The 21392-nt window shown below is 59.7% G+C and overlaps 2 protein-coding genes across 2 annotated transcripts; one reads left to right on the top strand and one right to left on the bottom strand.

The window, feature by feature from the left end:
* Nucleotides 1-262: 262 nt before the first annotated feature.
* SPINDOC (spindlin interactor and repressor of chromatin binding) lies at nt 263-5354 on the top strand. Its single transcript, XM_026650338.2, has 8 exons — nt 263-303; nt 1815-2001; nt 2144-2404; nt 2666-2779; nt 2893-3039; nt 3199-3318; nt 3714-3857; nt 4107-5354. The coding sequence occupies exons 1-8, from the start codon at nt 301-303 to the stop codon at nt 4547-4549; spliced, it is 1419 nt and encodes a 472-aa protein (XP_026506123.1). The 5' UTR covers nt 263-300; the 3' UTR covers nt 4550-5354.
* Nucleotides 5355-8095: 2741 nt separating this feature from the next.
* Nucleotides 8096-17419, bottom strand: LOC112109686 (dual specificity protein phosphatase 10-like). The gene is made up of 4 exons (XM_026650390.1): nt 17335-17419; nt 11773-12947; nt 9612-9944; nt 8096-8433 (listed from the first exon to the last, which is right to left on the bottom strand). Exons 2-4 carry the CDS (start codon nt 12932-12934, stop codon nt 8162-8164), a joined length of 1767 nt encoding a protein of 588 aa, XP_026506175.1. The 5' UTR covers nt 12935-12947; nt 17335-17419; the 3' UTR covers nt 8096-8161.
* Nucleotides 17420-21392: the final 3973 nt, after the last annotated feature.

The raw sequence follows: 21392 nt of genomic DNA, 5'->3' as shown, positions 1-21392 counted from the left end.
CCAGCACCCCTACTTCCAGCACCTATAGCTAGGATCCAGTGGGTGTGTGGGTCACACTGGGGAAGAAGTAGGGTCTGGGATCCAGTGGAATGAATGGGTCACATGGGGGGAGGGTCTGGGATCCAGTGGAATGAATGGGTCACATGGGGGGAGGGTCTGGGATCCAGTGGAATGAATGGGTCACATGCGGGGATCCAGTGGAAGGCACAGGTCACACTGGGGAGGAAAGAGGGGCTGGGATCATGTGGGGGTGTGGGTCCCACTGGGGAGGAAGAAGATGCTGACATCAGGATCCAGTGGATGGTGCGGGTCACTCGGGGGGGTGGGATCCAATATGGGAAGAGTTGCACAGGTTTAGCATGGGGTCATTGGGATCCAGTGGGGTGGCCCTGTGGGAGGAGAATTAGGGGACTGAGCAGACTCTCATGGGAAGAATGGGGTCCAGGTGGGGACTAGGTTATGCTGGAGGAGAGAGTGGATTACTGAAGAGGGCTGGGATGCAGTAGGGGGTGTCATTGTGCATGGATTGGGGGCAGGAGGCCAGACCCATAGAAGGATTGGTGGGTTCTCTATTCCTGCAGGGTGGGGTGCAGCTTGGTCTGCTGTTCTGAGGGCCCCTCTTCCATAGCAAAGGATGTCTGGTTATTAATCAGACTCTGTGCCCTGCCCCCCCACCCCCGGAGGTGGCTGCATCTTGGTACCTGGTGCATTGGTTATAAATCACTTTGGGATCTTTTGCAATCTGGCGAGTCCATCTTGGAATCTTTCAGCCAGTGAGTCAGGACTCCTGGGTTCCCTTCCTGGCTCTGGGAGAGGATCACTGCCTCTTCAACCCCCCTGTAGCTGGTGCCTTAAAGCACCCACACAGGCTCCAGTGGGAGTGACCCTCCCCCTTCCTTTTTCCTGCTGCCAGATGGCCCTGCAACCATCCCATGTGGGGCAGCCAGCAGAAGGGGACGAAGGGACAACTGAGCAACTGGGCTCCCAGGGTCACTGGAGAGGCTGGGAAGGAGGGAATCTGGAGGTGATCCCAGGGTCAAGGGGGGGTGGACACTTGGGAAGGGAAGGCTCCAACTGTCATTGGGGCCAACAGTTCCTGGGGGTGGGGGGCACTCCCAAGAGCAGGGGAATTGAAAAGGCAGGGGCTTTGGAGGGAATGCCCAGGGTTATGGGGGTCTGGAAAGAAGGGAAGGTTTCCAGGGTCAGTGGGGAAAGAGGGTTGGGAATGAAGTGTTGAGGGCTTAGGTGCTGGAGTGGGGGGCGCTTGAAGAAATTTCCATAGGGTTTACAATTTGGTTCAATGTCTCTCAGCACCCCTACTATACAAATTGTTCCAGCACCCCTAGTTCAGGGGTCAGTGAGCAGATGTGGGGGGACTGGGAGGAGGCTCACAGGGATTGGGGGGGGGAGAGGGATGTATTTCCCAGGGTAGAAAGGGAGTGGATCCAGGCCCCTGGCCTGAGAGGGGCAAGACACTGGGTCCTTTTTGGGGTTCCCTGCCACAGTGGCCTGACTGGGGATGGGATTGTCCCATAGCTGGGACTCTGCCTCCCACAGAAGAGCACAAAGGGGCTGTTGCTAGGCCTGAGTGGCTGGAGATAAGAAGGGGGTGGGGGCGGCCTTGAGGTTGGGGGTTGTGAAAGAGACAGCAAGGTGGGGGAACTCTGCCCAAGGTCAGCCAGCGCCTAGGGAGGGAGGGGCTCAGAGCTCCTGGATTCTCTCCCTAGGTCTGGGAGGGAAGTGGGGTCTAGCGGTTAGAGTGGGGCGGGGCCTCCTGAGTGCCCTGACTAACCCCCTGCCCCCATTGTGCCTAGCTCTGCCCAGGCCCAGCCATGGAGGTGAAGGCAGAGGTGCCCCGGCTGGAGTACATCGCCGTCTCGCTGAAGTGCGAGGCAGAGGAACCAGTGCCAATTGCAGCCTGTGCCCAGCTCTGTGCCCCCGTGGGTGGCCTCGCCACCGGGGTCAAGCTGGAGGAGGCTGACAAGGAGCCTCTAGACAGAGGTATGGACTTTCCAGTCAGGATTCTGGGTTCTAGCCCCTGCTCTGGGAGGGGAGCGGGGTCTAGTGGTGAGAGCTAAGGGGGCTGGGTGCCAAGGACTCCTGGGTTCTCGCTCCCCTGAGCACATTTTGTCTTTCTGGCTAGGGGGAGCACCAGCAGAGGCAGGGCCTGGTAGGGCCTGGCAGCAGGAGTACTTAGTGGGAGACTGCCCAGGGCGCGGCGGGGCCGTGTGCATGGTCTGTGGCACCTTCCTGGGTACCTGTGGGCCGAGTGCTGTCCGGGAGCATGTTCTGCAGCACCACGCCCACTCGCTGAGCCTCAGCCCGGAGGAGAAGCGCAACATTCTGGAGGCCTGGAGCCAGGGGGGCAACCTGCCCGAAGGGGCACCCCCACCCTGCACCCCAGGTATGTTCCCCAGCCCCTCCTGCATCAGGGGGGCCCAGGGCTGGGGTAGCAGGTGAGCTGTGGGTCGGCACTGAGGGGCATCAGCAGAGCGGGGATGGGGAGGAGCACAGGGCTGGGGTAGCAGGCAGCTGCAGACCAGGAGCAAGGGGCACCAGGAGAGCTGTGGCAGGGGAGGGAGCAGCAGGGCTATGGGTTGGAATTGAAGGGCACCAGCAGGGCGGGGGGTGATGCAGCCATCCCAGAATTTCACTCCCCCTCTAGGTCAGTACCATGGGGCCAGGGAACCGGCCGAGATCGAGGTTCTAATTGACCCAGAGGAGCAGACGGTGACCCGGAAACGTGGGCAGCCCAGAGGGCGCCCTGCCCCCCGCCCAGGTGAGTGCCAGGCCTGGGCGGGTGCTGGGGGTCAGGGACCATGCTCAGCCATGTGGGTGCCCATCCTCTTTGTTTCGGGGCTTCCTCTTGTGACACCAGGTGTCTCATCGCAGATGCTAGGGCCCCGGAGCCTGGGCAGCGCCCGCGGGGCCAGAGGAGACGACAGAGCGTGGGGCCTGTGGAGGGCATGGCGCTACCAGCCAGGGAGCGGAGGAGCAAGCAGCTGAGTGAGGGACGGGACAGGGGCACCGTGAGTCCAGGTGAGTGGTAGGGGTGGAGGGGAGAGGGAGCAGGATTCCTGGGTTCAATTCCCGGGGAGGGGAGTGGGGTCTGTGGGTTAGAGCAGGGGAGCTGGGAGCCAGGACCTTGGTTCTTTCTCAGTCCCTACCCCACCCTTACTGCTGTGTCTCTCCCCACAGGGACAACGTCCCCCTCAGAGGAGGCTGCCCCCAGCTCAGCGCCCCCCGAAATCCGCCTCTTCACTGACGGTTCTTTCCCAGCCGGATTCACGCTCAGGCTGTACTGCAGACCCCAGTCAGGTGAGGGCGCTGTAGGAAAGAGGGCGTCCCCTGCAGCCACCCCCATTTCCCCCAGAGCAGAGCAGAAGGAACGCCTCTCCCCGCCCCCCCTCCCTCCGCCCCCGTTGTCCTATCCCTCCAGGGTCCCAGCTGCATCCCAGCCCCCACAGATCAGCCTCCAGGATCTCAGCTAGCTCCCAGCCCCAGATGCTGCCCCTTGCTGGTTCCCCTTGGCTGGGGGCCAGCTGAGTTCCCACCCACTGGTGACTCCATCCTGACCCGGGGGGAGACAAGGGGCAGACACTCCCTTCCCAACCTACATGCCTTGGGAGAGCTGGGGATGACACCCATGGTGGGTGGTGAGGGGAGAGGAGGCACAGCGATCCCCCCCCTCGCTGACCCCTCTCTGCCTGCAGCTTCTGGAGGGAGAGAAATAAGGAAGAATCCAAGCATCCAGGAACGGAAGAGCCCAGGGGACAGGGGCAAAACCCAGGCACTGGGGAAGAGACAGAAGCAGCTGGGCAAAGCAGGGACCGTGAGACGGGGCGCAGGGAACCCAGGTGAGTGTGGCAAGGTGGGTTAGTGGGGAGGGTCCCTAGTGGCCCACTAGAGTCCACCCCAGAGGCAGCTGCATCTTACTGCTGGACATGGGATCCCTATATTAACAGCCCCCATACGCCCCACCCCAGAGGCAGCTGCATCTCAGTGCCTGGTGACGGGTGCCTGTATAAACAGCCCCCACCCCAGAGTTAGCTGCTTTTCAGTGCTGGCTGCTGGTTCTCCGCATTAACCCTTTGCCCTCTCTGCAGTTGGCAACTGCCCCATCTCTGCGCTGCCCAGCCAGGATCTGGACCCAGGTGTCCCCCGCCTCCGCCGCAAGGGCTACTCTCACCATGGCATCACCCGGCGCCTCCGCCTGAGCCCCAGCACCGTCCGCTGCACCCTGCAGAGCTGGCAGGCGCGAGGCAAGGCCCCACCAGCACCCTCCCCACCCCAGGCCAAGCCCTTTGACCCGGCATGGCGTGCCGACTTCCTGATGGACTACGATGCCGGTGCTGGCACCATGGTGTGCATGGTCTGCGAGTACTCACTGCTGCCTATTCGATTAGGCACCGTCATGCGCCACATCCGCCAGTGCCATGCCGAGACCCTGCACCTGCCTCGGGGGGTGCGCCGGGCCATTCGTGAAGTGTGGGAGACCCGGGGACCCGTCCCCGCTCCACCCCAGCATGGGGCGTTGAAGGGGGAATAGCGACCCAGGGACCTGCCCCTGCTCCACCCTAGCACTGGGCGCTGCAGGGGAAGGAGTGAGGCTGAGGGGGGAATAGGGACCTGTCCCCACTCCACCCCAGCATGGGGCGCTGAAGAGGGAATAGCGACCCAGGGATCTGCCCCCGCTCCGCCCTAGCACGGGGCGCTGCAGGGAAAGGAGTGAGGCTGAGGGGAGAATGGGGACCTGTCCCTGCTCCACCCCAGCATGGGGCGCTACAGGGGAAGGAGTGAGGCTGAAGGGGGAACGGGGACCTGGGGACCTGTCCCTGCTCCAACCCAGCACAGGGCACCACAGGGGAGGCTGCCCACATACTGCTGGGGGTGACCTGCGGGGGGGCAGGAACATCTTGGGGGGTGAGGTAGGACGTTCCCGATCGACCCAGCCATACAGGGATACTGAGACACACCCCCAACTCTCCCCACTATAGGTGTCCCCCACGCTATGGAAATGGCCTTTGATCTCTGCCTCCTTTGTCCAGCATTCTCCCTCCATGCCTGGGGGGATCCAGCGCCTCCTTGCCCCCTGGCACTGTTCCCCTCTAAATACCTGTCCTTGTGCCCCCTGCCAGTGGGGGCAGGGAGCGCTGGGGCACAGTGCCAACTGGCCCTCCCTAAGCTGCATTATAGCCCCAACTGCAGGGGGCAGCAAGCTCCCATCTCTCCCACTCCACCCTTGCCTAGGCAGAGGTGGGATGAATGCCCCCTGCAATTACCCAGAGCAGCCACATGAGGGCACCCCCACAGAATGTAAATAGAGCCAGGAGCAATAAATTATTTTTGATGAAGTCGAGTGGCATTTAATCCTTGGGGTGCCCTGACCCCGCATCCTGCGCTCGTCTCCAGCCCCTCTCCTGGAGCAGGGAGGAGCCCTCACCGTCCCGGGTGCTGCGGGTTGTTTGCTGCCCCCTGGGGGAGCTGGATTCCGGCCCGGCTCATGCACCATCCCAGTGGCTGCAAGCCCCTTCATTCCAGCCGGGTCATCACCGGGAAGGCTTGGGGCCAGAGCAGGATGGGGGTGGGCAGAGGCTGTCTTGGGGGTGGGGAGGTGATGGGGGCAGGACTCGGGAGGGGGTGGAATGGTGAGGTGGGGGGCACTAGGCTGGGGTCAGTGGGTGTTAGGCAGGCTTGGCGCTCTCCTTGTTTGGAGGCCGCTTGGCCTGTCCCACCTCTCCTCCAGGCTGGAGCCCAGCTGGGGGCTCCCATGGCCAAAGGAGGGGGGTCTATCTCGCCAACAGCCATTTAGCAGCCGAATTGCCCGCCCCCTGGCTGAGCTTTAGCGCAGCCCCACACAGGGCACGTCCTGCACTCGTGGGGGCTGGCCCCTTCAACCCTGGTTTGCAGAAGTGTCGGGGGGGGGGGGCTCCCATCCCTCCAGGTGAGGTTGTGCTGCAGGACAGGGGTGACCAGGGGGTGCCTCCATTCCAGGCCCCCCCACATCGCAGATCTCCCCGTCCCCTCCCAAATCCCTCCCACCCCCCAATGGAGCACATGGCAGCCTTGTTACAAAAATGAATCCACATTTAATAAATTATTCCTGGCCTCAATAAATAATGAAGACAAATTCCAAAGAGAAACAGCAGAGTCGCCCCCCCACTCCAAGCTCCTACGCCTGGGGGTGGGAGAGCCTCTTTAAATACAAAGCTCTGAGATCCATGGTGAAAAGGGGGGAGCCCGATACGAGCCTCCATCCCGGGGGAGGAGGGGGCAGGGATTGCTGCACGCTCGCTAACCCCTGGCTGTGCAGCGCCCCCTAGCCAGCTGCCGGTGCAGGGCAGGGGGGTTGCATGACTGGCTCTGGGGCAGACAGGGGTGTGATTGTGTCAGGATGGGATTGCGTGAATGGGGAGGGCGGTGTCTGCGGGGGGAAGAGGGGGGCTTGTGAATATGTGTGTAATGGGGGTGGGGCAGGTGAGTGCGTAGGGGGGCTTTGGTGAGTGGGTTCATGCACTTGCATGGCTGCCCCTACATGTCTGACCCACTCTTGCCCCGGGTGGGGCTCTGCCTTCCTCCAGTGGGGGCTGGGCCCTGACTAGCCCCCGCTGCAGCCTTAGCTAACAGCTGGGCCTTACAGCTCAGCCAGCAGAAAGGCTCCAGCTTTAAGAGCTGGACCCCATGGGTCCCTCCCTGTGGTTGAAGCTCCAGCTGGGGTGTTGGGGCACCTGGGAACTCATGAGGGCACAAGGGGGCACATGTCCATGGCTGGGGGGGGCATGCATGTATGGGGGCTCCTGTGGGGTGTGCCTGGGTCACAGGGGCTGTGGGCAGTATGTGTGCAGGGCTGCCTGAGAGGGGGGTGTGGATGAGTGTGCATATGGCGGGGGAGGAGGGGAATGTGGGCAGTGCCTCTTTCTGTGCAGGGGGAGGGGTCCCTCTTTGCTGTCACCCCCCAACAGAAACTGTCCCCATCCCTTCATTTTTGGCTCCTCCATACTCCCACCCAGCCCTCATATTTTCACCCTCCATGGTGGGGGGGAGCCAAACTTAGCACTGGAAAGAAGGGGGAGGGGCTGGAAGACATTAAAATGGGGGGAAGAGAAATTCCCCCTCCCCTGGATTTTGTGTGACCATTAACTGTAGAGGCCCCCCCATTTGGGGGAGGAGGGAGAAGAAAGGGTTAAAAGCCAAAAACTCCTATTACATCTCAGATAAATAAGAAACCCCCCCTCCCCATAATTCTCCCCAGCCCCCCCCAAATCTCACCCTCCCCCCAGAGGAGGGCATCTTAAAGAGACAGTAACCAGCAGCCTCATGAAATGGACCAGCATGGTACAAAAGCAAAGGAGGCACCCCCCACTTTGGAGCCCCTCCCCAAGTCTTTAAAAATAAATATCCCCTAATGGAAGACTATTCTGATTTACTAAATTGTATTGCCCTGGAGGGAGTGTGTGTGGGGGTATCTCTCCTACACTGGGCGCTGGGAGAGGAGACCTCCCCGTCCAATGTAATCCCCTCCCCCTCCATGTACACATGAAAGGTGCTACTGTCATTTTAAGACATCAGTCAGTATAACAGGTTGACGGTCAGGTATGGAGCAGCAGAGTCCAAAGAATATAGGGTGGGGAGGCTATGGGGGCCCCCAAAACTCCATCCATGTTGGCGCTGTGAATCAGTCTGGAAGAAAGTCTGTGATCGTCCTGAGTTTCCAAAAAAATCTGCTAGTTTTTTGTTTGTTTTTTGGGGGGGGGGGGAGTTGGCCTGTGTCCCTCCCAAATCCCTGTAGGGCCCCCCTTCTCCGCAGTGGACTTCAGCAAAGCAGCACCCAGAGCGGAGAGGCCAAGGGAGCAACAGGCCACGGGGACCCCAAAAATATACACACACACCCCAATAAATAGCAGGCAACAGCCCTTCCCACCGCACGCACACGCAGGGATTAAAAACTGGGGTAAAAACTGGCCCCTCTCCTCAGCCCTCTATCAACGGGCACCTGGCGGCACATGGGGCACAAGTGGGCAGGTTGGGCATTGGTGCCCTGGTATCTGGCCCCCAGACCTGGCCTGTTGGAAGCCTGTCTGTCCGTCCAGTTATTGCACACACTCCCCTTCCCTCCCCTCCCCGCCCTGAGATGGGTGGCCTGGCCCAGCCCAGGCCCCCCTCACACCTCGGTCTCCACCCCAGTGAGCTTGAGCTTGGGGGTGAGGATGCGGGGTGTGACCCCTGCGTTGAGATCCGTCTCGAACTCCAGCAGCTGCCCCATGAAGTTGAGGTTGGGCGAGATGATGGGGCGTTTGCCTTTGACGTACTTGTAGGCGTCACTCATGGTCATCAGCGTGTGCTTCATCAGGTAGGCGATGACTATGGTGGCTGAGCGTGAGACACCCGCCTGGCAGTGGATCAGCACACCCTTCCCCCCCTGGTGTGCCTCCTCTGGGGGAAGGGGAGAGATGGGGGGTCAGCACCTCTTACCGGTCCAGCCCTGCACCAAACCCCCTCCAGCCCCCATTATCCCCAGCACCACCAGCCCAGCTACCCTATCCTTTGCACCCTCAACCCCCTGCATACCCCAACCCTCTACCCAATCCCCTGCACCCCCACTATGCCCAGCACCTCCAACCCCCTGCATACCCCAACCCTCTACCCAATCCCCTGCACCCTCGACTCTGCCCAGCACCCCAACCCCCTGCATACCCCCAACCTTCTACCCAATCCCCTGAACCCCCCACTGTGCCCAGTACCCCCAGCCCACTACACCCCAACCCTCTACCCAATCCCCTGCACCCCCACTATGCCCAGCACCCCAATCCCCTGCACCCCCAACCACCTACATACCCCCAACCTTCTACCCAATCCCCTGAACCCCCAGCCCCCTGCATATCCCAATCCTCTACCCAGTCCCCTGCACCTCCAACCCCCTACCCAATCCCCTGAACCCCAACTCTGCCCTGCACCCCCAGCCCACTGCACCCCCAACTCTGCTTCCCAAATCCCCTGCACCCCCACTATGCCCAGCACCCCCAAAATGCTGCTCAATCCTCTGAACCCCCCACTATGCCCTGCATACCCCAACCCTGCTACCCAATCCTCTGCACCCCCCACTATGCCCAGCACCCCCTGCCCCAACACCTGCATACCCCAACCCTGCTACCCAATCCCCTGAACCCCCCACTATGTCCAGCACCCCCAAGCCCCTGCTACCCAATCCCCTGCACCCCCACTATGCCCAGCACCCCTAACCCCCTGCATACCCTCAACCCTCTACCCAATCCCCTGCATTAAATATAAATAAATATAAAATATATGGAGATATACCTATCTCATAGAGCTGGAAGGGACCCTGAAAGGTCATCAAGTCCAGCCCCCTGCCTTCACTAGCAGGACCAAGTACTGATTTTGCCCCAGAGCCCTAAGTGGTCCCCTCAAGGATTGAACTCACAACCCTGGGTTTAGCAGGCCAATGCTCAAACCACTGAGCTATCCCCCACCTCGCTGGCCCATCTCCTCAGGTTGGAGGGGTGCAGTGTTCAGGGTGGGTGCAGCTCCTGTCCCCAACCCCCTCTACTCCTGGGGACACCACCCCAGCCCCGCTCCCGAGCTGCCCCCCATACCGATGAACTCGAAGGCCTCCTCAAAGTATTGGCGCAGGTCCTGGCGGCTGTTGTCGGTGGCGGGTAGGCGCTTGTAGCGCAGGTGCCCACTCTGGGCGTGGTAGAGGGGCAGGTGGGTGGTGACGTTCAGCACATGGCCCACGTTGAGGCTCAGCATCTGCTCCAGGTCCTGCGCGTCGCGCTCGTTGCCCAGGAACAGGAAGGGCAGGATGGGGCTCAGCTCGGCACTCTCCAGGTCGGGGGTGAGGGGTGGCCCCCCAGGGTCCCCGTCCACCCCCTCCAGGACCCCCCCAGCTTCCTCCAGAGGCTCTGACGGCGGCACCGCCACACTCCCTGCAGGCAACGGCTCAACATCACAGGGGGCACATGGACCCACACTCAGTACTGTGCCTGTCCTGAGCCCCCTAAACTCAGACCTGCCCCCGGCCTGAATCCCCCAAACTCAAACCCCTGGCCTCTGACCCCCCACACTCAGCTGCCCCTGGCCTGAATCCCCAAAACTCAAACCTCTGGCCTCTGAACCCCCACACTCAGCTGCCCCTGGCCTGAATCCCCCGAACTCAAACCCTCAGCCTGTGAACCCCCAATCTCAGAAACTTCCCAACTGATGCCCCAAATTCAGACTGGCCCAAATTCAGAGCCCCCTAGCCTGTGAATTACCAAACTCAGAACCCCTCTGGCCTGAGGCCCCAAATCCAGATTCTCTCTGCCTGACTCCCCACTCTAACCATCCACACTCAGCCTTCCCCAGCTTAAACCATCCCTTGAGAACTCCTGAAACTCAGCCCCTCCTACTCTGCCCTGAACCCCAGACTAGAAACTCACCCCAGACCCTCCCAGCCCGACAGCTCCGCAGTTTATGAATCCCCCAAACTCAGGGGGGCCCCTTGGCCTGAGCCTCCAAACTCCAGCCCTGCCTCATAACTCAGCTCAAATTACAGCCCTGGAACCTTCAACCCAGCCGGATTGCAAACCTCCTCCACCCCGACCTTCAGCGCCTCAGTCCCCCCAGCCCTGAACCCTCACCCCAAGCACACCATGCACCCCAGTCCCTGACCTTTGACCCCAAATACCCCGAACACTGACCTTCAAGCCCTGACCTACCCCCACCCAGACTAACCCCCAATCTCTGATCTTCTCCCTTCAACCCTTCACTCCAAATTCTGAGCTGCACAAGGGGATATAGAAAATGTCACCATTTCCCTGTTCTGTTGACTGCCCTCCCCCAGGGCTGGCACCCCCCCACACCCACCTTGACTCTGCAGCCTGCGAGCACTGTTGGGCTGGGCTGGGAGTGCAGCCAGCGCCCTAAGGCCAGCTGGATAAAATGTGGTGGAGTCTCTCTGTGGGCCCAAGCTGGGGTAGAGGGAGGGGGGAAGGGACAGGGAAGGGAGATGCTGGGGGCAGAGACATGTATGGGAGGGGGGATCTGGGGGAAGGGCCAATGGAACTAGGGGAGCTGGGGGATGGTAGCAGCCCAGTGCCTGGCTCCCATCACAAACGGGGGTCACAGTTTTGTCCAATGGCTGTCAGTGCCCCAGCAGGGAATGGGGGAGGGGCAGTGAGGGGAGTGATGTCATGTCACCAGCTGGGCTGAGATCAATCCCGCTCAACAGGCTCAGAGCAGGTGGGGGATGGGGGGAGCCTGGGACAGCTGCACTAACCCCCCCCACCCCTTAACTCCACCATCTGTTCCCTATGGATCCTGCTGGGATGAGGTCAGAGGGTCCTGCGCTAGGGGATGAGGGGAGGCCATGGGAGGGGCAGTACAAGGCTGGGGGGCGGGAAGGGAAGGCAGGGCGCACTGTGCAGGAGCTGGAGGGTCTGGGACTGCAAGAGGTCTGGGGGTCAAGCCTGGGAGAGGGGAGGGTGCACTGGGAGGGGTGAGTCCTGGGGATGAGGAGTGCACTGCAAGGGGTCTTGGCTGGGGGGGAAATCTCTCCCCAGCCCTAGGAATCTCTGTGAGAAGCCCTGTCAGGTCTTAGCCAGGACAGGCATGCTTGAGAAGACAGGTTCTCTCTTCTCCCCTCTGTGCATCCCCCCTCTGTCCATCCTCCCCCCATCCAACCCCCTGCAGCCTGCCAGAGGGTGGGGTGCCATGCCCACCACAGCCTGCCACCTCCCGCCCCCTTGGCACCACTGTCACCACATGCCCACCTACCTCTCCTGCCCTGCACCTCCTTATTGAGCGAGTCCAGCACCAGGTGGAAGTTCTGGGCGGGCAGGGTTTTGGGGGGCTCAGGAGGGGCCGGAGGGGCAGGGGTCTCCCCCACTGCGGCACAGCAGCCGTTCTGCTGCTCCTTGGGCCAGAGGCGCTGCAGGGAGTCGTGGGGGTCCTTGGAGGCCATGAAGTCCAGCACGGCCAGTTTGCCCTGCTGGAGGCGCCGCCTGCCGGCCGCATCCGAAACACTGAAGTGCATGGCGCCCTGCAGCTGGCTCTTGGTGTACTGCATCAGGTTGCGGCAATCCAGGATCAGCGGTGCCCCCTGCTGCTGGGTGCGGGAATGGCTCATCTTCTTGGCCAGCTCCTCGGGCCAGATGGTGCGCACGCTGTAGTCATCCTCATCGTAGCTGGAGGGGGGCGAGCCCCTGGCTGGGGGGTCGTAGGCCACGATGGGGTCGCTGCTGCAGAAGCTGCAGGAGGAACTGACCGACTTGACTGAGGGGTTGCATGCCAGGCAGGCCAGGGACTTGAGGGCTGACGGGGTGCAGGGCAAGCACCCCAGCTTCTTGACCGAGGGCGGGGAGCAGCTGAGGGAGGCCAGACTGGAGCGGCACGACAGGCACCCCAGGGAGCGCAGCCCCGGCTTGGGGCTGGTGTCGTCGCAGCGCATCAAGCGCCAGCAGCCCCGGCAGCCGCCTTTCAAGGGGTGCATGGTGCCCGCTCTGGGGCTGGAGAGGCAGGAGGAAGCAGGTGACGGGGTGTCCCCCCCAGCCGGCCGTGAGTTTTCCTTAAAGCAGCGCTTCTTGAGCTTGGCTTGAGGCAGCAGCACCTTGAGCTCCGGCTCCCCACAGGACCTGCTTCTGCCCTGCTGGAGGTCGAGCTGCAGGGAGAGGTTACGATCGCGCGCCCGGCTCTGCCCAGCCCCCACCGTCAGCTTGATGTCGATGGTGTGGGAGTGGGGGGGTGGGAGGCAGGCCTGGGACTCCTGATAGGGTGGGGCAGCCCCGGTTCGGTCCTTAGGGGGTGGGTGGCTCGGGGGTCTCCGCGCCCGGGGCGACAGGAGCTGCTTGTCGGCAGGGAAGCTGTGATTGAGGCGCAAAGCCAAGGTCTTGGGGCGCTGGAGGACAGAGAGGCGGTCTTCCAGGGGTGAGGGAGGCATTGGGAAGGGTGACCTGCAGAGAGGGGGGAAAGAGGGTCAGGGGTGTGTGGGATACTAAAGGGGCACAGAGGGGTGGTCCCACCAGCGATCCTCCCCACATCCCAGCCAAGCTGTGCCTTCCTGCGCACCCCCCCCCATGCTATGGGCACCAGGGCTGAGACCCGGCAAACTCATTTCACACCCTTCCAAAAGTTTTTTAACCCTTCACACTCTGGCTCTGATATTTCAGGTGAGGTCCAGTCACTGCAGCCAGGGTCAGGGGGTGGAGCACTAGAGTCCTGGCTCCCTATTGGCTTTGCAGTTAAATAGTCCCCTTCCCTCCCCCTCAAGTGCCTGCTGGGAAGGGGGTCCCTATATAAACCATAGCAACTGGGGTGGGGAAGAGCAGATGGGTTGGGGGGTGCTCTGGGCAGGCCCTCCTGATCCAAGCTCCTGGTTGCAGATTCCCCCCCTCCCCCATTTTGGTGCCTTATCAGTTCCAAGCACCCCATGCTCCCCTGAGGCTGAGTAAGCTTCAAAGAGGCCAATTCGTCACCCTTCTCTGCGCCGGCAGAGATTTAAACCCCCCCTCCCCTATGCCTTGGGGGGCTCCGGCTACCAGCAGCCCCACATCACCCACGTGGCCAAGGTGCAGGGCTCCTGGGGGAAAGCGTATCCCACTGGGGCCATGAAGGAATCATGTGGGAAATTACACTCTGTGCCCCCCAACCCAGCCTACCCCAACACCAGCACTCCATCCCCCCATCCTCACACAGCCCCTGTCCCTAGAGCGACTCTGACCTCCCCCCACTCCTCTCTTTGTCTCCCAGTGAGGGTCCATGCCCCTTCCCCCCTTCCATTCTGACTCCCTCTCCAGCCCCCCCACACCTGTAATGGTCTCTGCTTTCCCCACAACCCCCTGCCTTGTGTCAGCATTCCCCTGTGACTCTGTCCCCCATCTGGCCAGCCCCAGAGCACTCGCTCCCCATGCTCCCCCGGGACAGCAGCTCTGCTCTGAAGCGGGGTGACAGGGCCGGCTACTCCCATCAGCGCCTCTGGCAGTGGGGGGAATGTGAGGGACAGAACTGGGGGGGGGGTTCCCCCTCACTAGAGAGGAGTGTCTGTGCCCTTCTAGCCTGGGCTCCTTCCCCAACAGACCAGGGGCTATCGAGGGCTGCAGGGCCTGGGCTGAGCTACTCTTAAGGACACCCATGTGCATCCACGTAAGAGGAAAGCCATGCACAGTCGTAGCTATACATAGGCCTATGGGCTCACACACTCCTGCACACTCAGCCACACGCATACACAGATGCACGCTCACACACGCTCTCCAGCACACGCACTCAGACACACACACGCGCACAGTTGCACATTTGTATGCACACTCATCTCCATGCACGCACACGCCTATGTGAAGTCAAACTCACATACACCCCCAGCACTCACCCCCATGCACACTCACATTTGTACTCATGGACATGTGTGCTCACATCAGTGCCTGCTCACACCAGGGCACACTTCATCAGGGCACATACTCATACTGGTGCACACCCACCTCAGTGCATGCATAGGCACACTTACATCAGAGCACACAAACTGGTGCACGTTCATCCCAGTGCACACCCATGCACACACCAGTGCACACTCATACTGGTGCACGCTCACCCCAATGCATGCCCACATGCTCTGCTCTTTAGCTGGTGAGTCCAGGTCCCTGGGGCAACATGTTTAGTCCCTCCCTGAAAAGCAAAATCACGGCACTTCTAAAAATACCCAGCTGAGCTCAGGGGCTGGCAGCGCCCGACAGGGGCTCGTGCTTCCTCAGGTTACCACCCGGGGGTGAGCTCACCAGCTGGCCCCAGAAGTGCTGTGCTGGGCAGAGTGAAGTGGGAGGGCAGGGGACTGTTCAGACAGCTGTCCCCACCTCTGTCAGCAGAGGGCAGCCCTAATCCCATGAACCAAAGCATCCCCAGCTCTTGGGGACAGGGGGCTGTATCCTTGGCCACCCCATCTCCCAGTATGTGATACCCGTTGCCAGCCAATCAGCAGTAAAGATTCCCTGTGGATTCTGACTGGTTGGGGAGAGGGCTGTTCTTCCACCTGCAGAAATTCTGATTGGCTAGGGACCAGTCTGCTTTTCTAGCTGGGGGTAGTGGAAGGGACAGGGGCAATGCTGCGCAGCTCCTCCTGCCCCTCTGCCCCCCCACCCCACCTTCCTGCTACAATCTCCTCCTGGCCCTAGACCCCCCTCCAGCTCCTGTCCCCATGCCACTCCTCCTACTCGCTTACCCCCAGCCCTCCCCTCCTATCTCCCTGCACACACACCCATAGTAGAGCTACAGCCCCCATCCCACATAGGGTGGGTGTACCCTCTCCCACATTTTGCCCCATTCCAAGCTGAGAAATAATCCCAGTGCTGGGAGCATGTGGCTCTTTGGTGGGCAGCTGCCTGCCTCTGATGGAGAGGTTGGGGGTAATTAACAGGAGCATGAGCTGGTTGGGTGTCTGTGTGTGTCAGGACAGGCATGTGTGTGTATACGCATGCTGAGCGGGTTGCATGGGCACATCATGGGGGGGGAGGGAATGTACACTGTGGGATATGTACCTATGCAAGCTTTTGTATGTTGCATGTGCACTTTTTCTGCGTGCTGTGGTCCGAGCATGCACCAATGCTAGGATGCATCTGTGTGCAAGCTTTGGCATGCTGAGCTGTGCGAGTCTGTGTTTGTGCACTTGTGCATGATGTGGTGAATGTGTGTTCTGGTGGGTGCGTGCACTTTGCAAGCTTTGGCTTGTTGTGGAGGGTGTGTTGTGGTAAGCATGTGTTGTGGTTGGTGAGGGTGTGTGTGCAAACTTTGCGTGTTTTGTGTGTGTTTGTGCAAGCTTTGCAGGTTATGGTGGGTGTCTATTTTTGTATACCTGAGCATGGGCGTGTGCGTCTGTGTGTGTGTGTGTGTCACAGCATAGGTGAGTGCAATCATGCATGTTCCTCCAGCAGTCATTTTCATGCTCATGTACACGGCTATGTGGGGGTGGGGGTGTAAAGACCAGGAGCTCATTGGCCAACCCCAGGAGTGCCACCAGTAACTTCCCTCCTGAGCCCCTGAATATGGTATCACAACCCAAAAATAACCCCTTGTGTCACTGCAGCGCTGAGCACAGAGTGGGCACAAGGTCCCACAGGCCTCCCAGCTCCCTGTAAGGGTAAGGTCACAGCCGGCCAGACTGACAATACCCCCACTCCCACCATGGCGCTGAGCCATGAACCCAGTTACCACCTGCAGCTGCAGGATCCCACTCAGCCCCCTCCAAGGCCTGACATCGCACTTGTCCTGCACCCCCAGTCTGGCATTGCCACCCATCCCCCCAGCCTGGCATTGCTCCCCATCTCCCCAGTCTGCCATGGTCCCCCCCCAGCCTGCCATCACCCCACATCCATCCCCCACCCCGCAGTCTGACATTGCAGCCACCCACTCCTGCAATCTTGCTTTGCCTCTGGTCCCCTCCAGCCTGGCATTGCCGCCCTTCTCTCCAACATGGCATCACCCCCTCCAGCCTGGCATTGCCCCCCATCTCTCCAACATGGCATCCCCCCCTCCAGCCTGGCATTGCCCCCATCTCTCCAACATGGCATCACCTGTCCAGCCTGGCATTGCCCCCCGTCTCCCCAACATGGCATCATCCCTCCAACCTGGCATCACCTCCTGTCCTGGCATCACGGTTCTCTATCCTCCTCCCGCCTGGCATTCCCTGCCCACAGTGGGAGCCCGTCTGTCACCCATGATCACGGCTCCAGCCTTCCCCTCCCACGCGCCCCAAAGCTCTGCCGTAATAAGCTGTGCTGCCAGCCACCACACGCTCTGCTGGGTGTCCCCGCTCCCGCACCCCTCCTCCCCGTGTCCCCCCCGTTTAGACACCAGGATCCCCCTACCCTCACCCCCCCGCCATTCTGGCTGCCAGTCACCACCTTTGACAGCTTAACCCTTCCCTGGTTCCAACCAGTCCCCTGCCCCAGCTTCCTTCATTAGCGCCCGACGCCCCCCCCCACCAGCTGTTTTACAATACACCCCCAAGCTGCTACCATGCTAGGAACCCCTACGCTGGGGGGTCACCACTTTCGGGGATGTCTCCTCTCTCTCTCTCTCTCTCCACACACACACACACACGCCTCTACCCCTACCTCCAAATCTTTGCACCCTTGTCCACAAAGCGCTGCGCCGTTCCCCCGCATGTTCGCACCCCGGCCCCCTTGAGCTAGCCAGATGTTTGCCCCCCCTTTGCCCAGAACGTTCCCCTTCCCAAAACAAATCCCCCAGGGAGAGGCAGCCCCCGTGCCAAGCCCCTAGCACCACTGAGTGCCAATCAGAGCCCCCCATGTCCCCAGGGGTGAGGGGGTACAGGATACCCACCCACCCTCTTACCTGCATCAGATCTCTACGCTGTGGCTCATGCCCATGTGAGTAGAGGGTTAGGGGGGTCCTTGGAAGCCAGCCCCTGCGTCCCCCCAATGCCCAGGCAGGTTCCACCCCCCGAGTTGTCTATTTACTCCCCCCACCCCCACCACTATCTGGTGTTGAAGCCTTGCTTTGATGGGGGTGAGCAGGAAGAGTAGGAGGAGGAGGGGCTATGGGGGGGTGACATCATCTGTAGCCAATGAGAGCGAGCCCGGATCTCCGGGATGGTGAGGCACAGGGGCACGTGACCCAAGCTGGCTTCATTGTGAAAGGAAGGAAGGAGTCCCCCTTGGCCCTATCTGTGTGTTTGTCTGTCCACGGGGAAAGGCGCTGGAGAAACACACGGACCGATCTACCTAACCCCATTGAGTTCCAGATCCATCCACCCCCATGGAGAGTGACCGATCTACCTACCCCATAGAGACCCAGATCCATCCACCCCCATAGAGACCCAGATCCATCCACCCCCACGGAGAGCGACCGATCTACCTAACCCCATAGAGACCCAGATCCATCCACCCCAATAGAGAGTGACCGATCTACCTAACCCCGTAGAGACCTAGATCCATCCGTCCACTCCCATAGACAGCAACCAATCTACCTAACCCCATAGGTCCCCTAGATCCATCCATCCATCCAAGTCGATCTATTTATCCATTCATCCCCATGCACATCCATCTAACCAGATCTCCATGCATCCATCCCCCACACATCTATTTATCTACCTATCAATGTCCATACACATCCTATTATCCAGCTAGCCATCCATTCCTGCACACATCCAGCTAGCCATCCACCCCATATACATCTATCCAGGTATCTATCTGTCCACCCCCCTCACCACCACCTTTTTCCTTACTGCAGCGCTTCCCATTGCAACACATTTTATTTCAATCTTATAACTGTCACTCTCCCTCCCTCACTCTGATTTACAGCTGGGGAAACTGAGGCAATGTGGGAGGGAAGGGCCTTGTGCTCAATGTTATGCTGGGTGTCTGCAGCAGGGCTGGGAGGAGAACTCAGGAGTTCTGTGCTCTAAAGGCTGCATTACAAAGTGTGTGTGGGCGGGGTGGCTTACATGAATTTTGCAAAGTGCTTTGAGATCCTGGGAGGGAATCACTAAATTAGCATAATGTCTGTGTCTCTGTCCCTCCACTGCTAGGAACCCTCTGTCTGTCCATCCCCTCTACGCATTAGTGCAGCAGGAGGAGCTGTTTATATCTGGGGTTCCCAAGAACGGTAGGAATCAAGTGAGCAAGAAATTAAACAGAACAGGGTCATATCCCCCCAAACCCAGCCCAGCTTTGGACCTGGCTCTTGTATTGAACCCTTCGCAGCCATTGGTTCAAAACAAATCTCCCTCGCCACCCCGCCGTGCTGAATGGGAGTGTGGGGTGCAGTGGGCCTAGTGTGTGAGCCCCGGCGTGTCTCCAATGCTCACACATCTGGTGCCTTCTGCCAGAAGAGCTCTCTGTGCTTTGCCCACATCTGAACCTGGTATGTGAGAGCATGTTTCTGTGTGTGTGGACAGGCAGAGGTGGGGGGGAAGGTGAATCCAGGCACAGGAATGGGTGGAATCTGTGTGTTTGGACAAGTGAAAGTATTTAATGTACATGTGGTGAGAAGTGCGGAGAAATGTCAAGCGGGTGTGTGTGCATGTGGTGTCATGTGTCAACAGACATGTATATGCCTGGGAATTCACATGTCTGCATGCATGCACACGTGTGCATGGGGCAAGCATGGGGTCATGCATGCATGCACAGGATATGTATGTGTGCATCTTTGTCTGTATGTGTTAAGCATGTAAGAGTGCAGATGTGTGACAGATGTGTTAATGAATTAACACATGATAATACATCATGCTCATTTTCCACATCCACTGAATCCCAAATCCATGCAAGCCACACCCACTGTACACGACCAACAGATCCCAAGCCCTGCAGACCACGCTGCCTTTCACACCAACACCGTACCACGCTCCCCCGCCCCCGACCATGCTCCGGAGGGTTGGTACAGGCAGCTTTGTCTTTGCATCTCAGTGCCTTTGTTTTGAATGCTGTGGGTTCCCTCTCACCGGCATCTCGGGAGGGGACTTTGACACAGGTGTGGCCGGTGACCGCATAGAATGTTACTCACTGGGTGACACACACAGCTGAGCAGGGACATGCCCAGCCTGGAACTGGCTCAACGAGAAACTTCTTGAACTGGAGCCAACAGCTCCAGGTCCCTGCCCATTCGTTGGTGAGGTCATGGGGTGGGGGTGACTCAGGCACCACAACATCAGAGCCCAGATCTCCAGCTGGTGTAAATTATCCACAGCTCCACTGGAGTCAATGGGAACTAGAGCCCGAGGTAGTGTTCCTTCATTGCCTACTGATTTATACGTACATACGTATGTACACACATGTGTGTGTGTGTGGTAGACTATTCTGGACCCATCCCACAAATCCCTAGGGTGGACCTCCTGCCTGCCGCTCCGATCTGTCTGGGACAGCACCCAGCATGGAGCCAGAACTGCTCCCGTATTGAACCCAACAGCCTGGCCCACCTGGACTAGCCCCGTTGGTAGAGCTGACATGCAGCAGCATTGGGGGGCTCTGGCTCTTTGAATCCCTCATTCAGAAACAGTCACGCTGCAGGACTGCTTGCCTTGCATCCTCGTTCCTCCTGCTGCTGGCGCTGGCGTGGGAGCCAGTGCACCCTCCCATGGGGCCTTTCCAAAGTTATGAGTCACCAGGGTTGAGCACAGTCCTGTCATGCCCATGAGCTAAATGGGCTTTCCTAGCTCTGGCTCCTCGGGGATTTCAAAGAGGAAAGCATCGAACCAGGCACTATATATGCCCGCTGGGATGCCTTGCTGGGTTCAAAGAGCCAAGACCAGATCCCGTGGTTAGGCGCAAATCTAGAAGTGCTGCAAGGACTCCAGAATCATGTCCCTGGGTGGAGGGAGATCAGAATGGGGCCTATTGCTTGGATGGGAAGGGGAAAGGGGTGGAATCCCTGCCACTGATCTTACCCCCTGGAAGCCTATTCCAGAGCTACCCCTAGCGTTAGAATGATTTCCCTAATATGTGTGTATATTTGTGTAGGGTGTATGTGCATTGAAGCACGTGGGTGTGTGGGCATGAGTTGTGTGCATGTGTGCCGGGCAGGTGTGCATGTAAACGTGAGTGTGTATCATGTACAATCAAACACGCAGCCTCACCCTGGGCCAGGCTGATCCCCCAACCCTATAGCCCAGTGCTGGGTCTGTGTGGTTGAGTGTCTGGGCTGCCCCAGCAGTGTGTGTGTGTGTGGGGGGGTGCTCCCTAGAGATGCAGGGCCAGACCCACTGTGCACTACCCAGCTGGGCTCATCCACAGAGATCCCACTCCTGGGGTCCCAGGAATGATGTCATCAGCAGCCAATCAGAATGGGTTGCTCCGTGCTGAGTTGTAAATCTCTTTCATAATTTTGCCGTGGGCTGGGAGGAGGGGGATTCTCTTGGGACTGTTCCATTGTCACAGCTAAACAGGAAGGGCGGGCGGAGAATGAAACTAACCATTATAACATGTCTGGGGTCTCTATCTCTCTTTCTATCAGATTGTCTCTCCTGCCATTGAGGAGTCAGGACTCCTGGGTTCTATGTCCAGCTCTGGGAGGGGAGTGGGGTCTAGTGGGTTAGAGTGGGGGAATGGGAGTCAGCACTCTGGGATTTCTATTCCCAGCACAGAGTGGGGTCTAAGTGGGTTAAGGCAGGGCGAGGGAGAAGGGGTTTAGAGTCAAGACTCCTGGGTTCCGAGGCTGGAGCAGAGTAACGTGCAGACACAGTCCCCCCCAGGGCCGGCTCCAGGCACCAGCTTCTCAAGCAGGTGCTTGGGGCGGCCGTTCCGGACAGGGGCGGCAGTTCCAGGTATTCTGCGGCAATTCGGCAGACGGTCCCTCACTCCGCCTGGGAGTGAAGGACCTCCCGCCGAATTGCCGCCGCAGATCGCGATCGCGTCTTTTTTTAGATCGCGATCGCGGCTTTTTTTTTTTTTTTTTTG

The sequence above is a fragment of the Terrapene carolina genome, unplaced genomic scaffold (genome assembly GCF_002925995.2).
Source record: "Terrapene carolina triunguis isolate 2854851 unplaced genomic scaffold, T_m_triunguis-2.0 Scaffold89, whole genome shotgun sequence".
NCBI classification, from domain to species: Eukaryota; Metazoa; Chordata; order Testudines; family Emydidae; genus Terrapene; species Terrapene triunguis.
This window is presented reverse-complemented; position numbering and strand designations above follow the sequence as displayed.